This window comes from Erpetoichthys calabaricus, chromosome 4, assembly GCF_900747795.2.
Source record: "Erpetoichthys calabaricus chromosome 4, fErpCal1.3, whole genome shotgun sequence".
Taxonomy (NCBI): Eukaryota; Metazoa; Chordata; class Cladistia; order Polypteriformes; family Polypteridae; genus Erpetoichthys; species Erpetoichthys calabaricus.
Genome location: NC_041397.2, coordinates 288,363,811 through 288,383,536, shown reverse-complemented (window position 1 = coordinate 288,383,536; position 19,726 = coordinate 288,363,811). Strand labels below are relative to the sequence as shown.

General features: G+C 39.9%; 1 protein-coding gene across 1 annotated transcript in view; it reads right to left on the bottom strand.

Moving 5' to 3' along the window:
- The window catches only part of dhrsx (dehydrogenase/reductase (SDR family) X-linked), a 443,758-nt gene that overhangs the window by 350,771 nt on the left and 73,261 nt on the right, over positions 1–19,726 (bottom strand). The window contains exon 3 of the mRNA XM_028800889.2: positions 519–587. Coding sequence (XP_028656722.1) covers positions 519–587 — 69 coding nt within the window. The remainder of the gene's footprint in view (positions 1–518; positions 588–19,726) is intronic.

Below are 19,726 nucleotides of genomic sequence, written 5' to 3'. Positions count from 1 at the left end.
ACTCTGATATTCTGTGGACTGCTGGAAATGCTCAACATGGAGTTCAGAGTCATTGTGGACAAGGTTCCTTTAGTATGAGTTAACTTTCTCATTAACCCCAAAACACAGACTACAGTGTGGATTGATTCTATCAAGAGTGTCTTCTAAGTGTAGTTTCCATGTTGTCCCAGCAGTCATCTGAGTTGAATAGTGAATACAGGTAAATCTAAAGAGAGAATGCATGTGTTTGCATGAGTATACTATTTGGAAAACGTCCTAAGAATAGGAAAACACAGTCCATGAGCAAAGACAGATGAATGGGCAACTTTTCATACATCTTCTTTCTTCTGAGACCAAATGAAGCTGCATGTGCTGCAGTGTCTGTTTACAAGTCACCACTAACCTCTACAATAGCCATACACATTCCATGCAGAATCTTTTATAGAAGCAGAAGAGGCTTTCACAAGAAATGAAAAATTCATGTTCTGCTTTAAGGGGGAATCACAGAGTTAAAGCTGATAAGAACACAGTGACTATACCTTTATCATGGGGGTATTCAGCCTTGATTCTTTTCACTGCCTCCTGACCCTCACTGTCAATATGCCCAGCTGCAAAAGAAAAAAAAAGAAAAAGAAGATATGATTATCAACAAAGCCAAACACAAACATTTCATTATCTGCTTCAGATGGTGGCAAATGAAGCCTTACTTGCTTGTACTTGATAGGTAATAATTTATAATCAAGTTGAAACACGGCCCATTGGGATTTGCAGCCAATTAGCTCTAGAAAGCTCAGGATTGAATGGATAAAAAGAGGAGGGCATTTTTTTTTCTCATCTCATTTTGTCAATCTATTTGTCACTTGCACAGAATAGCTCTTTCACCTTTACACAATAAAGTTTAAAATTCCAAATAATTAACAATTAGATCAAATTTATGTTGCAATATATGGTAGCCCTAGGCTGTTACATACTGTATCGGCATGCTAGAACAAGAGTAAGAACTAGCCATTAGAAAAAAATCATGTTGTATTAAAAATTCATTATTCCATTTAATTTTACATGGTGTGTAATTCATTACGGTCACACGGGGTTCCTCAGCTATCACTGCTGTGGCTTAAAATCACACCACATGCCCTGAGATGAACAGACCACTTCTAGATCAAGAAGTTGCAGGTTAACACATTTTCATACTAAAACTACTTGCTTCATTACATTACGTTACCAGAAAAAATAGCAATCACAAGCATCAAGAACTGATCATGTCCTTTTGCAAAAAATAAAGTCTAAAGATATGCACATGAATAGTAAAACAGTAAAAAGCAGACTTCTCTATTGTTAAAAAAATAAAAATCACATATGGGGCACTCTCTGCATTACGGTTATTCACTCTTCTCTGCAAAACTAGCTATGCAATCCTCACAGATTAGCAGCCCCTTCACTTCTTCCAGCCATCTTTTCTTCTTGTTCATTCTTTTCACTCACAGTCTCTATCACATTTTAAAGGACCCACCATATTTTCTGCTAGCCAATTCCAGACCTCCCACTTTAACATCTAGGCAAAGTAAAGAGGGCACATATGGCAGTCATACCAAACAAGTCATCACAACAGCAATGCCACACAGTTGTATGCTAGGTCTAGAGTTAAGGTTAGAAGGCCACGAGCAGCATGCTATACAAGTATATTTTGGATAAAATTAAATAAATAAGTAAATATGCAAATAAAACAAATTGTGAAATGTGAAATGAAATTAAAAATGTAATATGTGAGCGTAAATAATTAAATGTGCTATGAAACATTATTTGTTCCTTATTTATTTAATGTATCAATTTCTGTGACACCGAATACAACATAAAATATGCCTTAAAATTAAAATTGTCATTTTCACCCATCGAAATTGAAAGGGTGGGCTCAAGCGAAAACTGTTTTTTGATTGGTGAGCATGAGCAGAGAACCTCCTGTATCTTCCCAGCCTGTTTAGTCTCATCCATCCAGATCTCTTAAGATTTTTGCTGACTGTCAAGACATACATATTATTGGCAGCTCTACTGCCTGCGACCTGAACTTTTCAACCAATATTCATAACATGTTTGTATTCTGCTTCTCAGGCGTCAGTGTTATGGACTGTGGGATATGGCCGGCCTGTCACCCCGGCCAACACCCCCAGGCTGCCAGATGGCGCTGTCCCTGCGGAATGGAAGTGCCCCGAATACCAGCAGGGAATCATGGACGATGGAGTTTTCCTTTACAGCCCTGCTGGATACCACAGGGGCCAACAGATGACGCTGCAGGGAGGCCCAGAGAGTTGTTTGTGCCCTATAACCCGGAAGTACGTCGTAGGCAAGCCAACAAAGGAAATGACGTGCTTCCGGGATGAAGAAAAGGACTTTTTATCTGACCTGGAAGTGATAACGAATCACATGGACTGTAGGGTTGGAACCACTTCCGGGTCAGGGAATATAAAAGGATGATGGGAAATCCCAGACGCTGAGCTGAGCTGGGTGGAAGGGTGGCAACGCGTCTGGGAGTGGAGGATTGTATTGATTGTTTATTTGATTATTGATTTACTGGAGTATAGTGGAGTGGAGAGTGCTTTGTGCACATTATTATTATAATAAATATTCATTTTGACTTTTATCTGGTGTCTGACGTCTGGTCTGAGGGTTCAAGGGGTCACGGGGACCCTTTAAACTGTCACAGAACATTACAAGGATTTCCTCGTCAGTTCTTGAAGAGCACTGGATCAGAAATATTGGAACTGTGGTGCTGCATGCCAGCATTAATGACATCAGATGTCCTAAACCAAAAGTGCAGAAGAAGGACTTTGCATCACTTATTCAAGCTGTCAAGAAGAAGACCCTGAACGCTAAAGTCTTCATCTCTGAACCTCTACCACTGATCAGAAGATCCAACAAGGGTTACAGCAGACTTCTTTCCATGAATGACTGGCTGAGATCCTTTGGTGTGGGAAAACAACACTGGCTTTAATGACTACTGGAAGATACAATGCTTTTAAAGTTGGGATAGCCTGCTCCCTACTTTATTTATCACTAGTGTCCCCTACGTTAACATTAAAAAAGGTTATACAAGATTCTTGACCATCTTCTATTATTCATTAATAATACTCATGACCTTGTAGAAAAATGTAATAAATATGCAATGGGTCTACATTAATCTGCATCCAGCCTTCCATGTAGGCCCTCTAATCTACAGGGAAAAAACCTGGAGGTTGGTGGCAGAATTGGCATTCCAGCCACCATAAAAAAACTCACACTGGTTCCATTCCATCTGAACTAGTGTGGTGCTGAGGTGTCACCCTTTGCATGGCTGCACTCGGGTCCTAATCTGAGATCCTGAGTTGGTTTGTTGTGTGGTGGGTGCGGCAATGCGCTGTATCAGCGCGTGCTCCTAAACTATCTCTATCTATCTAAGCAAGTACATCGAGTCTACTGAATATTTACAAACTGCAGATTTGTTAAAGAGCACAGACAGTTTGGTATTCATATCAGTAACTCAATATGTATTTCTCGTTGTACAGTAATCCCTCCTCCATCGCGGGGGTTGCGTTCCAGACCCCCCCGCGAAAGGTGAAAATCCGCGAAGTAGAAACCATATGTTTATATGGTTATTTTTATATTGTCATGCTTGGGTCACAGATTTGAACAGAAACACAGGAGGTTGTAGAGAGACAGGAACTTTATTCAAACACTGCAAACAAACATTTGTCTCTTTTTCAAAAGTTTAAACTGTGCTCCATGACAAGACAGAGATCACAGTTCCATCTCACAATTAAAAGAATGCAAACATATCTTCCTCTTCAAAGGAGTGCGCATCAGGAGCAGAGACTGTCAGAAAGAGAGAGGAAAGCAAACAAATCAATAGGGCTGTTTGGCTTTTAAGTATGCGAAGCACCACGGCACAAAGCTGTTGAAGGCGGCAGCTCACACCCCCTCCGTCAGGAGCAGAGAAAGAGAGAGAGACAGAGAAAAACAAACAATCAAAAATCAATACGTGCCCTTCGAGCTTTTAAGTATGCGAAGCACCGTGCAGCATGTCGCTTCACGAAGCAGCTGCACAGAAGGTAGCCAACGTGAAGATAATCTTTCAGCATTTTTAGACGCGCGTCCGTATAGTCTAGGTGTGCGAACAGCCCCCCTGCTCAATCCCCCTACGTCAGGATCAGAGAAAGTCAGCGCAAGAGAGAGAGAGAGAAAAGTAAGTTGGGTAGCTTCTCAGCCATCTGCCAATAGTGTCCCTTGTATGAAATCAACTGGGCAAACCAACTGAGGAAGCATGTACCAGAAATTAAAAGAACCATTGTCCGCAGAAATCCGCGAACCAGCAAAAAATCTGCGATATATATTTAAATATGCTTACATATAAAATCCACGATAGAGTGAAGCCGCGAAAGGTGAAGCGCGATATAGCAAGGGATTACTGTACTACAGTTTCTGGGCAGAAGTCTCTTTCCGACACTCTTAATACAGAATTATTTAATATTAGAACATTAACTAGTAAAACATTTAACGAAAATTATCTTATTACTGATAAGAAAATAGATATTTTAATTGAATGCGAAACTTAGCTCAGTGGTGATGGATCACTAGTATTTATTGAGTCAGCATCGTCAGACTTTCTTTTTTATTTACTCAGTCAGAGCATTAAGGAAAGAAAGGCAGTGGACAAGCAAATATTTTCTCCAGCAATGCAAATTACAAGGATGCCAGTCTTGGCAGTTTAATTGCACACCTTTTCAGTATCTTGCTGTCATTATTACATTCCCTTTTTCTATTTATAGGCCACCAAAATATTACGTCTTAGTTATTAATGAGTATTCAGATTTATTATTTGTTGTAAATAACATGCTATGACAAGTTCCTAATAGTAGGTGATATCAACTTTCATGTAGATAATCACTCTGATCCCAAACCTACAGAATTTATGGATCTTTTAAAGGTTTTTGACCTTACTCAACATGTCACCAGTCAAAACACAAAAAGGGCACACATTAGACCTGGTCATCTCGAACTGGTCATTAGAATTGATGTCAATCAGATAGTGGATATGGGTATATCCAGTCATTACTGTATTTTCTGTAATTTATCAATACCACTTACTGGGACTAAATAAAAGCACATTTTTAAGGATTTTTTTTGTCTGCCTCTGTCTTTTCCAATATTCAGTCTTGATCTAGTATCAACTCTAATACAACCAACAAAGTAAATACTAAGGTTGACGCTTTAATGTAAAAGTTAATGGCTGACAATGACTGAAAAACTGTAATACCCTGGAAGAGAGAGGTAGTTAGAAAACTTAAAAGACAACGCAGTAAGGCTGAGCATAGATGGAGAAGAACTAAGTTAACAATCCACTATAAAATACTAAAGATTTACATTAAGGCAGAGAAGTGGCTCTGAGGCTAAGAGTCTGCACTGGTATCTGGAAGGTTCCATGGTTCAAATCCCATTAATGACAGATGAGCCCTTGAGCAAGGCTCTTAACCTTAAAACTGTTACAGGGGAGCTGTATAATGTCTGACACTGTGCTCTGACCCCCAAAGGTCATGCAAAAGGACAATTTCTTCTTGGGGATTACAAATAAATCTAAAAAAAATAGATATAAAATATCTTAGTTCAATCTGAGAGATTACCCTTCATCTCCACAATTTTAAAAATATAGCAGGAAGTCCAAGAATTTTATTTACAACCACAGGCTCAGTCTGTTGAAAGGATGCTTAAACTAGTGGTGGCTAAATGTGAGACACTCGTAACATTATTTGCAGAGAAAATATCTAATAAAACATATCATATACTACTGACATCAAGCAAAAACCTTGCTGAGCCTCAACATAATGTACACAGTTAAACTCCTGTAAAAAAAATAAACCTAACTGATCTTCGAAAATTAATAACTTAGTTAACACCATTCTCATATGTACTTGATCCAGTCCCTACACGCTTTTTTAAAAACATCACTGATTTGCTAATCAACACTGCATTTGATTAAGTTAATTATTGGATGCAGGCATTTTTCCTTTTTCTCTAAAAACTGCTGTAATTAAGCCACTACTTAATAGAAATAATCTTGACTTTTCCGTCGCGATCGATTTTAAACCCCTCTCTAACCAGCCTTTTAGCAAAATCCTCTGCATCTTGTTCTGTTACACCCATCACCTGCGTGTCCTCTCTCACCACATCCATAAACCTTCTCTTTGGCCTTCCTCTTTTCTCTTGCCTGGCAGCTCTATCCTTAGCATCCTTCTCCCAATATACCCAGCATCTCTCCTCTGCACATGTCCAAACCAACGCAATCTCACCTCTCTGACTTTGTCTCCCAACCGTCCAATTTGAGCTGACCCTCTAATGTACTCATTTCTAATCCTATCCATCCTCATCACACGCAATGCAAATCTTAGCATCTTTAATTGTGTAACCTCCAGCTCTGTCTCCTGCTTTCTGGTCAGTGCCACCATCTCCAGCACATACTGTACAGTATACCATAGCTGGTCTCACTACCGTCCTGTAGACCTTCCCTTTCACTCTTGCGGATACCCATCTGTCACAAATCACTCCTGACACTCTTCTCCACCCATTCCACCCTGCCTGTACTCTCTTTTTCACCTCTCTTCCACAATCCCCATTACTCTGTACTGTTGATCCCAAATATTTAAACTCATCCACCTTCGCCAACTCTACTCCCTGCATCCTCATCATTCCACTGACCTCCCTCTCATTTACACACATGTATTCTGTTTTGTTCCTACTGACCTTCATTCCTCTCCTCTCTAGAGCATTTCTCCATCTCTCCACGGTCTCCTCAACCTGCTCCCTACTATCGCTACACATCACAATGTCATCAGCAAACATCATAGTCCACGGGGAGTCCTGTCTAATCTCATCTGTCAACCTGTTCATCACCATTGCAAATAGGAAAGGTCTCAGAGCCAATCCCTGATGTAATCCTACCTCCACCTTCACCTTGAATGCATCCGTCACTCCTACCGCAGACCTCACCACTGTCACACTTTCCTCGTACATATCCGTACAACTGAACAACTCTTACGTACTTCTCTGCCACTCCCGACTTCCTCATACAATACCACAACTCCTCTAGAGGCACCCTGTCATATGTTTTCTCCAGGTCCACAAAGACGCAATGCAACTCCTTCTGACCTTCTCTATACTTCTCCATCAACATCCTCAGAGCAAACATCGTGTCTGTGGTGCTCTTTCTTGGCATGAAACTATACTGATGCTCACTAATCATCACCTCACTTCTTAACCTAGCTTCCACTACTCTTTCCCATAACTTCATGCTGTGGCTCATCAGTTTTATCCCCCTGTAGTTACTACAGTCCTGCACATCCCCCTTATTCTTAAATATCGGCACCAGTACACTTCTTCTTCACTCCTCAGGCATCCTCTCACTTTCCAAGATTCCATTAAACAATCTGGTTAAAAACTCCACTCCTAAACACCTCCATGCTTCCATAGGTATGTCATCTGGACCAACGTCTTTTATAGTCTTCATCCTCTTCATACTGTAGCTGTCCTTATTTCCTCCTTGGTAATCCATTGAACATCCTGATTCACTGTCTCCACATCATCCAACCTCTTCTCTCTGTCATTCTCTTCATTCATAAGCCTCTCACAGTACTCTTTCCATCTGCTCTACACATTCTCCTCGCTTGTGAGTACATTTCCATCTTTATCCTTTAACATCCTAACCTGCTGCACATCTTTTCCAGCTCGGTCCCACTGTCTAGCCAATCGGTACAGGTCTTTTTCTCCCTCCTTAGTGTCCAACCTCTCATACAACTCATCATACACCTTTTCTTTAGCATTCACCACCTCTCTCTTCACCTTGTGCGTTATTTCCTTGTACTCTTGTCTACTTTCTGCATCTCTCTGACTATCCCACTTCTTCTTTGCCATCCTCTTCCTCTGTATACTCTCCTGTACTTCCCCATTCCACCACCAGGTTTCCTTTTCCTCTTTCCTCTGTCCAGATGTCACGCCAAGCACCCTTCTTGCTGTCAAACTTACTACATCTGCTGTAGTTTCCCAACTGTCTGGTAATTCTTCACTACCACCAAGTGCCTGTCTCACCTTCTCCCTAAATTCAACCTTGCAGTCTTCCTTTTTCAACTTCCACCATTTGATCCTTGGCTCTGCCCTCACTCTCTTCCTCTTCTTGATCTCCAACATCATCCTACAAACCACCATCCTATGCTGCTTAACTACACTTTCCCCTGCCACCACTTTGCATTCTTCAATCTCCTTCAGATTGACTCTTCTGCACAGTATGTAATCTACCTGTGTGCATCTTCCTCCACTCTTGTACGTCACCCTATGTTCCTCCCTCTTCTTAAAATACGTATTCACCACAGCCATGTCCATCCTTTTGGCAAAATCCACTATCCTCTGACCTTCTTCATTTCTCTCCTTGACACCATTCCTACCCATCACCTCCTCGTCTCCTCTGTTCCCTTCACCAACATGCCCATTGAAATCCGCTCCAATCACCACTTTCTGTCCCTTGGGTACACTGTTCATCACTTCATCCAACTCACTCCAAAAATCTTCTTTCTCACCCATTGCACACCCAACTTGTGGTGCATATGCACTAACAACATTCATCATCACACCTCCAATTTCCAGCTTCATAATCACTACTCTGTCTGACACTCTTTTAACCTCCAAAACACTCTGGACATTCTGTTCCTTCAGCATAACTCCTACTCCATTTCTCCTCCCATCCACACCATGATAGAACAATTTGAATCCACCTCTGATCCACCTGGCCTTACTCCCCTTCCATTTAGTCTCTTGCACGCACAATATATCAACCTTCCTTCTCTCCATCATATCGGCTAACTCTCTCCCCTTACCAGTCATACTGCCAACATTCAAAGTTCCTACCCTCAGTTCCACTATTTTTACCTTCCTCCTCTCCTCCTGCCTCTGGACACGTCTCCCCCCTCTTCTTCTCCTTCTTCTTCTATGGCCAACAGTAGCCCAATTTCCACCAGCACCCTGTTGACTAACAGTACATCTTATCCCATTGTAAGATGCTGAAAAGTTAATAAACGGCATCTAGATAAATTACTGCAATGCATTCCTATCAGGATTACCCAAAAAAAAAAAGACGTAAGAGAGAGCTGGGCAACCTTTTGGTCTTGGGGATCGAGCAGGTTTAATTTTTCCCATTAACCCACCAACTACAGGTTTTTTCTTATTTTCCTGTCCTCCACGGCCATCTGACCATAGTTTGTAATTAGGCAGGACATTATGATTGTCTGATGTTCTTTCGTTTTTACTTTCTTTTGCAATGCTGTTTAGCTATTAGGATTGTAAAGTAGTTTAAGGTACATTCACATATGAAAATGTACTATAGAAATAAATTATGTTGTAGTCCAGGAAAGGCTAGGTCATTAAGAACAGCCTAATTATATGCTTTTTAGGCTATGGCAAGAAACTGAGTTTCCACATAGCTATCCATACGGAGGGTACCTGAGAGAAGAATTAAAGCAGGGTCTAACGATATAGCTGCTGCTCTATGTATGCTCTATGCTCAGTATGCTACTGCTGGAGTATGTAAATTTCCCCTTGGGATTAATAAAGTAACTATCTATCTATCTATTTATCTATCTGTGACACCCTAAATGAGCACAAAAGTTTGAACAATTACAGTAAAAAACACCTAAACTCAAAGAACATTGATTAGATTATCAAAATTATAAGTGGCATGTGACAATTTTGGTGTTTATCATGTAATATTTAGTACTCCATCTTTATCAGAGAGATTCTTTTAATCACAGGTCAGTTTCACTCCAACTTATCGCAGACTGACTACTCTGTTCTGTCACTTACAGTGGTGTGAAAAACTATTTGCCCCCTTCCTGATTTCTTATTCTTTTGCATGTTTGTCACACAAAATGTTTCTGATCATCAAACACATTTAACCATTAGTCAAATATAACACAAGTAAACACAAAATGCAGTTTTTAAATGATGGTGTTTATTATTTAGGGAGAAAAAAAATCCAAACCTACATGGCCCTGTGTGAAAACGTAATTGCCCCCTTGTTAAAAAATAACCTAACTGTGGTGTATCACACCTGAGTTCAATTTCCGTAGCCACCCCCAGGCCTGATTACTGCCACACCTGTTTCAATCAAGAAATCACTTAAATAGGAGCTGCCTGACACAGAGAAGTAGACCAAAAGCACCTCAAAAGCTAGACATCATGCCAAGATCCAAAGAAATTCAGGAACAAATGAGAACAGAAGTAACTGAGATCTATCAGTCTGGTAAAGGTTATAAAGCCATTTCTAAAGCTTTGGGACTCCAGCGAACCACAGTGAGAGCCATTATCCACAAATGGCAAAAACATGGAACAGTGGTGAACCTTCCCAGGAGTGGCCGGCCGACCAAAATTACCCCAAGAGCGCAGAGACGACTCATCCGAGAGGTCACAAAAGACCCCAGGACAACGTCTAAAGAACTGCAGGCCTCACTTGCCTCAATTAAGGTCAGTGTTCACGACTCCACCATAAGAAAGAGACTGGGCAAAAACGGCCTGCATGGCAGATTTCCAAGACGCAAACCACTGTTAAGCAAAAAGAACATTAGGGCTCGTCTCAATTTTGCTAAGAAACATCTCAATGATTGCCAAGACTTTTGGGAAAATACCTTGTGGACTGATGAGTCAAAAGTTGAACTTTTTGGAAGGCAAATGTCCCGTTACATCTGGCGTAAAAGGAACACAGCATTTCAGAAAAAGAACATCATACCAACAGTAAAATATGGTGGTGGTAGTGTGATGGTCTGGAGTTGTTTTGCTGCTTCAGGACCTGGAAGGCTTGCTGTGATAAATGGAACCATGAATTCTACTATCTATCAAAAAATCCTGAAGGAGAATGTCCGGCCATCTGTTCGTCAACTCAAGCTGAAGCGATCTTGGGTGCTGCAACAGGACAATGACCCAAAACACACCAGCAAATCCACCTCTGAATGGCTGAAGAAAACCAAAATGAAGACTTTGGAGTGGCCTAGTCAAAGTCCTGACCTGAATCCAATTGAGATGCTATGGCATGACCTTAAAAAGGCGGTTCATGCTAGAAAACCCTCAAATAAAGCTGAATTACAACAATTTTGCAAAGATGAGTGGGCCAAAATTCCTCCAGAGCGCTGTAAAAGACTCATTGCAAGTTATCGCAAACGCTTGATTGCAGTTATTGCTGCTAAGGGTGGCCCAACCAGTTATTAGGTTCAGGGGGCAATTACTTTTTCACACAGGGCCATGTAGGTTTGGATTTTTTTTTCTCCCTAAATAATAAAAACCACCATTTACAAACTGCATTTTGTGTTTACTTGTGTTATATTTGACTAATGGTTAAATGTGTTTGATGATCAGAAACATTTTGTGTGACAAACATGCAAAAGAATAAGAAATCAGGAAGGGGGCAAATAGTTTTTCACACCACTGTATCAGCCAGCTCACTTCTTTATCGGACCACCATTTTACTGCTCCACACTAATGCAATGGCGTTCACAGATCACCTACTTCACAACCTGTGTATCTGAATACTTTTCTCACAGATTCCTCTGTCCTTTTGTATCATTCACTTTTTTAAATTAACATTTCTTTTACAGAGATGTTGCATCTCTTTTCCTTCTTCTCAATTTCTTCTCTTACTCCGGCATTTTTCCCCATTTACTTGTTTATTCTTTCCAAAGATTGGACCAAAGCCAGTCAACCTCATGTTTTTGTCCCTTTATATATTTTTGCTTTTAAAGGTATGCTGTCAAGCAAATGTTTGTAATGAGCTGATCGAGGAAACATGTAAGAATTCAACAAATATGGAAGGCAAGGCTTGACAACACTTGAGGGTGATTCCTGATTAAAAAAATGAGAAATGACAATGCCCTAAAATGGACATCATACTTAATAGTGGGCTCACGTGTTCACCTGCCTGGGCTTCCGGTGTATTTGTCAAATTACATACATGAGCATACATATAACTCATTTTGCCTCCAGATTAGCCTGGATACTTTAAGGCTTGGATTCAACAAACTGCTATAATTTTCCTAAGGGATTTTGGTCCATTGTGACTCAAAAGTATCACATGCACATTTTTTTGCCTTGAACCTCGTGTTGACATGTGCATTTTGACATTGCGCATTATACATTTGAAAAAGGTTACACTGTGGTCATGAAGGGATGTACATAACATCAAAAATACAGCAAAAATAAAATCAAGTGGAATAATGCGTGTACACTCCATTACACTACCACAACCAGTCTGGATACATGCTGTTTTCGCCAAATTCTGATCCTACCATCTGTATCTCACAACAGATATTTAGATTGTGAATTTCCCCTTGGGATTAATAAAGTATCTATCTATCTGTCTATCTATCTATCTATCTATAGACAGAAAAGGACGCATTTCTTGTGCAATTTTTAGCCTCATCATTTTGTTCTAAGATGACAGAAATGGAACCTGACCCTTTGGTGGTTAGAGCGTTGGGTGAATGATAATGATATCAGAACATAATCTATTTTAAGAAAAAATATATGTTTTAAAAAAATAATAGGCAAAAAAAAAAATGTAACCCCTCTCTCTCTTCATATATATTATATTGTCACACATGTGCGAGTAGGAGGCCGCTAAAGGGCTTAAGTATTAGTAATACCATATCAGACCAGGGGGCGGCAGAATGTGCTGATAGTCTTTCGCAGTTCCTTGCAGACTGTTCCCACGAAATCCCACCAGATTCCGGTGCCATTGATGACATCACTTTGGGTTCCGGCCCTTTTGATGCCGTTACTTCCAGTTCCGCCCCCCCATGATGTCACTTCCAGTTCCGGCCCCTTTTGAAAATGTCACTTCCTCTCAGGGGCTTTAAAGCCACCATTTTACCCCCACCTCATCAGCTCTATTTTGGACTCAGTCGTGTGAACGTCTCTGTTCAAACTTTTTTAGCCGGGATATAATATACGGGTGGCTGCCCCAAACTTTTATAATGTCTGAAGTCTCATCACAATATATATATATATATATATGCATAGGTCTGATCACAATCTGACTATTTGGATGGTTGATTGTCCAGTTGGCAGACATCTGCCATGCCCTCTCAGTTGTGAGAAGCAGATCGCAGATATGTTATACAGTATCTACCAAATAATACAAAGAGTACACAACATGTGTTTTGCCCTAATTGAGGCTCATCATGTGTATGCACTTTTGCTTCCCCTTGTGGTGATCGAAGCTCAACCAAATTTGGGAAAAACACGAATTGTGTACTGTTTGTATTATTTGACAGGTACTATATATCAGGTCTGTGATACAGTTTGCATGTTTGTAGCTAGAAATCCACAAATGGAGAAGATGACTCACGTATCTTAAAACAGTTTTTTATTTATAAGCTTTCAACTCCTTCCAAGACTCATCATCAGAGGAAAATGATTAGACATACAGGAATGAAAGGAAATATATAGCCAAAGAGGATGGGGGTAGGTGGGTGTAAGATGGGGGTGGAATAATAGGGTGGGGTTTCATTGCTATCAAGCGAAAATACCATCAACAGATACGTGGTCATGAACCCAGCATATGCAGGCTTAAAAGGAAAAACGTCCACATATTATATGACTTTATAAACAACCCCTCTGAACCCCTCATTATTAACCCCCCTCTTACAACCTTCCCCTCCACCCCTACCCTTCACTTGCTATATGTTGCCTTTGATTCATGTATTTGTAGATATACAGTAAATATATATATATATATATATATATATATATATATATATATATATATATATATATATATATATTGTGGAGGATTGCCGGCTTCTTACTCTGGCCCTCACCCCCAGGCCGCCAGGAGGAGCTCTCCCGACAGCATGATCGTGCCCCAAGTTCCAGCAGGGCGTCATGGACTATGTAGTGTTTATACACAGCCCTGCTGGATACCTTGGGGGCCACCGGGAGTCGCTGTAGGGGGGCTCGTGGACTCTTATGTGCCCTATAACCCGGGAGTACGTCACGGTCACGTGACAGGAAGGAACGACGTGCTCCCGGGTTGAAGAAAAGGACTGTTTAACCTGACCCGGAAGGGATAAAGAACTGTGGACTGATTGGGCAGGAACACCTCCGGGTCAGGGTGTATAAAAGGACTGTGGGAAAGCCCAGAGATTGAGCTGAGCTGGGAGGTAGGAAGGCGAAGTGTCTGGGCGAGGAGGAAAGAGTATTGTTTGTGATTGTATTATTGAGAATTTATGAGTGTGGAGTGGAGGGTGCTTTGTGCACAGTATCATTATTTAATAAATAATAATTACACTTTTATCCGGTGTCTGGAGTGGTACCTGAGGGTTCAAGAGGTGGCTCCACGCCTCTACTGCGACAATATATATATATATATATATATATATATATATATATATATATATATATATATATATATATATATACTGAACTGTGGTGGGTTGGCACCCTGCCCAGGATTGTTTCCTGCCTTGTGCCCTGTGTTGGCTGGGATTGGCTCCAGCAGACCCCCGTGACACTGTTCGGATTCAGCGGGTTGGACAATGGATGGATGGATGGATATATACTGAAGAAAACAATAACATCCAATTAAATAAATTAACATATTAAACAAACACATAATGAAAAAAGTAATAGACACTCGGAACTAAAGAAAACATTGGATATAAACACACATACAGTATATAAAGGTGGCAGCACAGCAACAACAGTACAATAAAAAAGGATAATACAGTATAATAAACTAATTAAAGTTAAGATATGCACCAGAAGTTTAGAAAAGTAGGAACTCAAAACATATAAACACAGAAAAAATACCTAAAGAAGAGTAATTAACAAAATTTCCAAAAAATACTTATGATAAAAAGTAATGTTAGTGGACTGAAAAAACAGTAAACAAAAAAATTATGAACAGATATCATATATACAGAGAAATATAAATGACATGATGGCCAAACTGGATAATATGAAATACAAATAAAGAGATTTAAATCCCTTCAAAGACCACACACACTGCTGTGCATGTGAAGTGTGAATGTCTGTGAATTTCATAACAACAAAAGTTATTTAATAAGTCAGATTTTAAGGGGGGGGGGGGGGAGTTGGGGGGCAAAGCCTTTCAAGGGCAAAGCCCCTTACTTCGGGACCACTTGTAAAAAATTCTATCCAGAATTTTAAAAGTGCTGTAATTTCTACACCCTGTGACCAAAATGTATGCAAATCCCCTTAAATGAAAATCTGCAATGTAAACTTTAATCACATCATAATTGTTTGATTTGAAATTTTAACCTGTGGAGCAGAGAGGTAATTCAAGGAAAATTGTGTCTTTGTCCCAAACATTACGGAGGACACTGTATGTTCTGAAAATACATTAATATTATTCTTTATTCTGCTCCTTATACTTACCAACACTATCAGTTCTCCACTTCGAGGTCATCATGCTGTGTATTCAGAGATGCCATTCTGCACACCACTATTGTCAGAAGCTGTTATTTGAGGATTTTCGTTTTCTGCTAGCCTGAACAAATCTGGTCATTCTCCTATGATTACTAAGGTACTTTGCCCACAGAACTGATGCTCCCTGGATACATTTGGTTCATCACCCCATTCTCTGTAAACTCTAGAGATTGCATTATGTGAAAATCCCATGAGGGGAGCTGGAACTGGCACGCCTGACAACAATAATCAGACCAGCGACAAAGGCACTTAGATCATACGTCTTCTTCATTCTAATGCATGTTCAGACAGCTAAACCTGTTGACCGTATTGAAAAGTTATATATTTTGAGCTTCACACACGAGTGACTACTGGCTATTTGTGTTAATGAACAGATGGGCCTAATAAAGTGGCCGTTAAGGGCATGCATACATTTCTTTTTTTCTCTTATGAAAAAGTATGTAAAAGGGGTTATTTTGAGGCATTGCCTAATTTAAATCCATCATTGACCTTTCAGAATTGTTTTTATAAGAAACCATATTTCCATATTATATATATTTTTTTCTTACTATCTGCTCATTTTAACTTTTTAATTTGACACCCCATCAAATGGAAAGGTTAAGGAATGCTTTGATTAACGGCTAATCACACTCTGCTTTCTCAAAGGCTCCCTTGGGTGTGCGGCACACTGAGTAGCTGTTTATTGTATCTGTTCATTCCAGTTCTTTTTTTTTTGTATATATATTTTTGTGTTTCTCAGTCATTTGCATTACCCTGTAAAGCATTCTGTGACAGTACTTTGATGGCAGATGGTATATAAAATGAAACATTCATTTGTTAGAAATCATTTCACATGGTCATTTTGCAAGTGTAAGTAACAAATAAATTTAAAAAAGGCACAGGTAGGCCTAAACTGTCACTTATTTGTACTTATTCTTAGGTAAAAGGAAAAACACCGCCATAACCTTGTGGGCCTGCTCAGAACAATCTTTCTTATTTCTCACACGATATTAGCACCTTTATTCGACTGGCTTATAACATTAGTTCCAAATGAAGTGTCCTGCTCATTTTAATGTCTCATGAATCTGCCACATTAAGAAGATTATACTGTTCCTCTCACAGTAATGGTAGTTGGGTTTGCAAGGTCAATGCCATTATCTTGCAGCACTAGAGCTTGGCTGAGGCTACCACCTTGTAACAAACACCCAGATTCCAAAAATGGATGGGGAAGCCAACAGATATGCAGTATACTATGCTATAGCATGGTGGCATAACAGTTGTTTTTGCAACCTGCTACAGTTTAGAGCAGGGGTGGGCAAAGTCAGTCCTGGAGGGCCGCAGTGGGTGCAGGTTTTTGTTCCAACCCAGTTGCTTAATTCGAAAACAATCTGTGCCAATAATTTAATTTCATGACTTGTTAGTGCTTTAAATCTGCCATGTCAGGTCATTCTCATATCCTAGATTTTTTTTTCCTTTCTAAGGATATCACTTAAATGATTTGAAGTTTAAACCAGATTAATTCTCAGTCCTTCACTTTTTTCTCTTCACTTTCCTACCAAGTATTTAATAAAACCAAATAGTGCATGATAAATACACATAGGTGTAAATGAAAACAAAACAAAAGAAACCAGCATTTCTCCATTTAGTATTTCTATCTTATTGCTAATAAGGAGCAATTAAAAACCAAAATACAGCTGTTTAAGACTAAAACAAGTAATAAGGATTCAAAATCTTAGCAACTGAGACAATTAAAATGAAGCAGAAGTGTTACTTGAGCAATAAGGGCTTCTTATTAAGCAATTGGGTTGGAACAAAAACCTGCTGCCACTGCGGCCCTCCAGGCCTGACTTTGCCCACCCCTGGTTTAGAGTCACAAATCATCCTATCATGAATCTATGTCTTGGAGATGTAGACAAAAGTAACAGGGCTGAAACCTGAATCCAGGATCACAAAGTTGTGAGGCAGTTGCTCTATCCACTAAAACATCTTGTTCATTTTAACGGTGGTGTTTGTAATACTGGTGTTTGTTTAATTTATTTAAATAGGCATATAAAGTGCTCTCCAAAGATACATTTTTACTGGATTTAGCTCAGTTTAAAATTACAAACTAAACAATTCAGACTACATTAAAGTGCATATTACATGTATTTGCATATATTTTGGTCACAGCATGTAGAAATGACAACACTTTTTAATACATGGTCCCCATGATCTTTCTCAGCATCCTTTGCATTAACCCCAAGCGTGACTATAAATAGAATTTTCCTAAGTCAAGACAAATTTATTTATTTATAGAGCACATTTAACAACAACAGAAGTTGAACAAAGTGTTGTCAGATTCTAGTTGATATTCAATGATATGCTTTACAGCGTTACGCTCAAATAATTTCTGGAACATTATTCTTCTGCCAGTTGTGGATAGAATAACATCATGTTGTGCAAAATTACGAATACTTGTATGTGTTTTGCCAATCAAAAGTAACTCATTGATATTCATGTGTGGGCCGGAGTCTTCAACAAAAACATAATGGTGTGACAACAAGAAGCTGTAAAGTCAGTTTTAGAACAAACTGAAAGTGAAGCAGTAGTTGAATCAAGAGATAGTGATGACAATGTGAATTGGTCACCAGACATTGACATAGATATTGAAACTGATGCAAAAAGCATTGTACAATTGAACCGCCCTGATAGGCCGAGTGAATTCGGCCGACTGAAGGATCACCGTGGTGCAAGTAGGTGCATGACAAAATGATTGTGATCAAGTGGAAGGACAAGAAAGTTATTAGCCCCCTATGCACTGCTCACAATGCAGCAACTGTCAGTGTTCATGCACTGTGGTAGCCTACAACAACACAAGGGATGCGTTGATCGTGTGGATCGGGCACTAACATTCTACCCTCTCACACTCAAGTAACATCAAAAATATCATAAGAAAAGTGTACAAAGAAACACGCTTTTACTGCCATGATTGTGACGTCAAGGCTGTGCACTGGTGACTGTTTCAAAACATATCACATGAAGGACGTGTGCTAAATTTGCATCAGTACAGCAGTAAACACCAGACATACATTTCCTACTGTATTTACATTGAAATACACAAACTTACACGTTTGTGTTAACATGAAAAAAATTCAGTGTTTCTGACTTGCTTTTCTGGGGGTAAACAGAACTCTAATGAGACTGCATAGTGGAAGGGTACCAATACTGTTAGATGTGTCTCACCGACACATGGCTAACAACTAGGCATGGGATTCAAGGCAAAATTCTGTATCCATCAGGCAGCAGCACTAAGCACCATGGCAAGTTGTCTACAGCATAGTTTCTTAAACGGGTCTTGAGCTAAAATGGGTCATGGCTTTCCGCCTTTTGGGTCGTGTAGGGCCTTGACTTATCATTGTATTGATTTAGAAAGTCTTGTGTCGTGTATGGCTTGCTAACTCACTCGTGATGGGTCTCTAAGCAACTGACAAGGTGAAGGGGCTAGGACTATCAACGGTGATTCTCCAAGGGGATCAGATGCTCGTCATGGACTGGGTCTCGAAGTCACTAAAAAGGGCAAGATTGGATTGCGAGGAAAAAAAAAGGTTTGAGAAACACTTGTCTACAGTCTTTACAACTGAAGCACTGACAGGTGAAGTGTGTTGTTACCAAAAGTTACTAACTGAGCTGGAAAAATGAGTCGTCTTAGCCATGTGGCGTCATCTCTCTATTATATAAAAAAAAAAAAACCTGGAACAAGATGAGACTTTTTAGCCTGGGACGAGACGTGACTTTTTCAGAGAGATACTTTCAAGTCCCCCGAGACAAGACTTTGTGCCAAGAGAATTAACCACACCCAGGGGCCGGAAATAAAAGACAAAGAGTAGATGACAAAGTAGAACATTGTAAGGAGGCTCCAAAACATTGGTGCAATTCACATGCAGAGCAGGTTAGAGATAATGAAAGTGGTAAAAGTCTAAAAAAAAAATTATAGTTAAGATCGCATTAGCGCAAACAAACGGATATTATTACTCAGTGAAATAACGGAACAGCGAAAAGAGATTGAATATATTGTTCGGATTTAAACTTTAAGTCAGAGACTTGTAGATCGTCTAATTCGTGTTGTCATCAGGGAAAAGTAGTGTTTCTATCCAATGAAGAGGCGTGTCCGCGAAAATTAAAAAATTTGTTGTTTGGTGAAATTGGAATCCACATACGTGAGCGGCAGAGACCAAAGTGGCTGGCGCATAGCGCAGGCCGGGGGGTGGGCAAGCAAAGCCCCCCC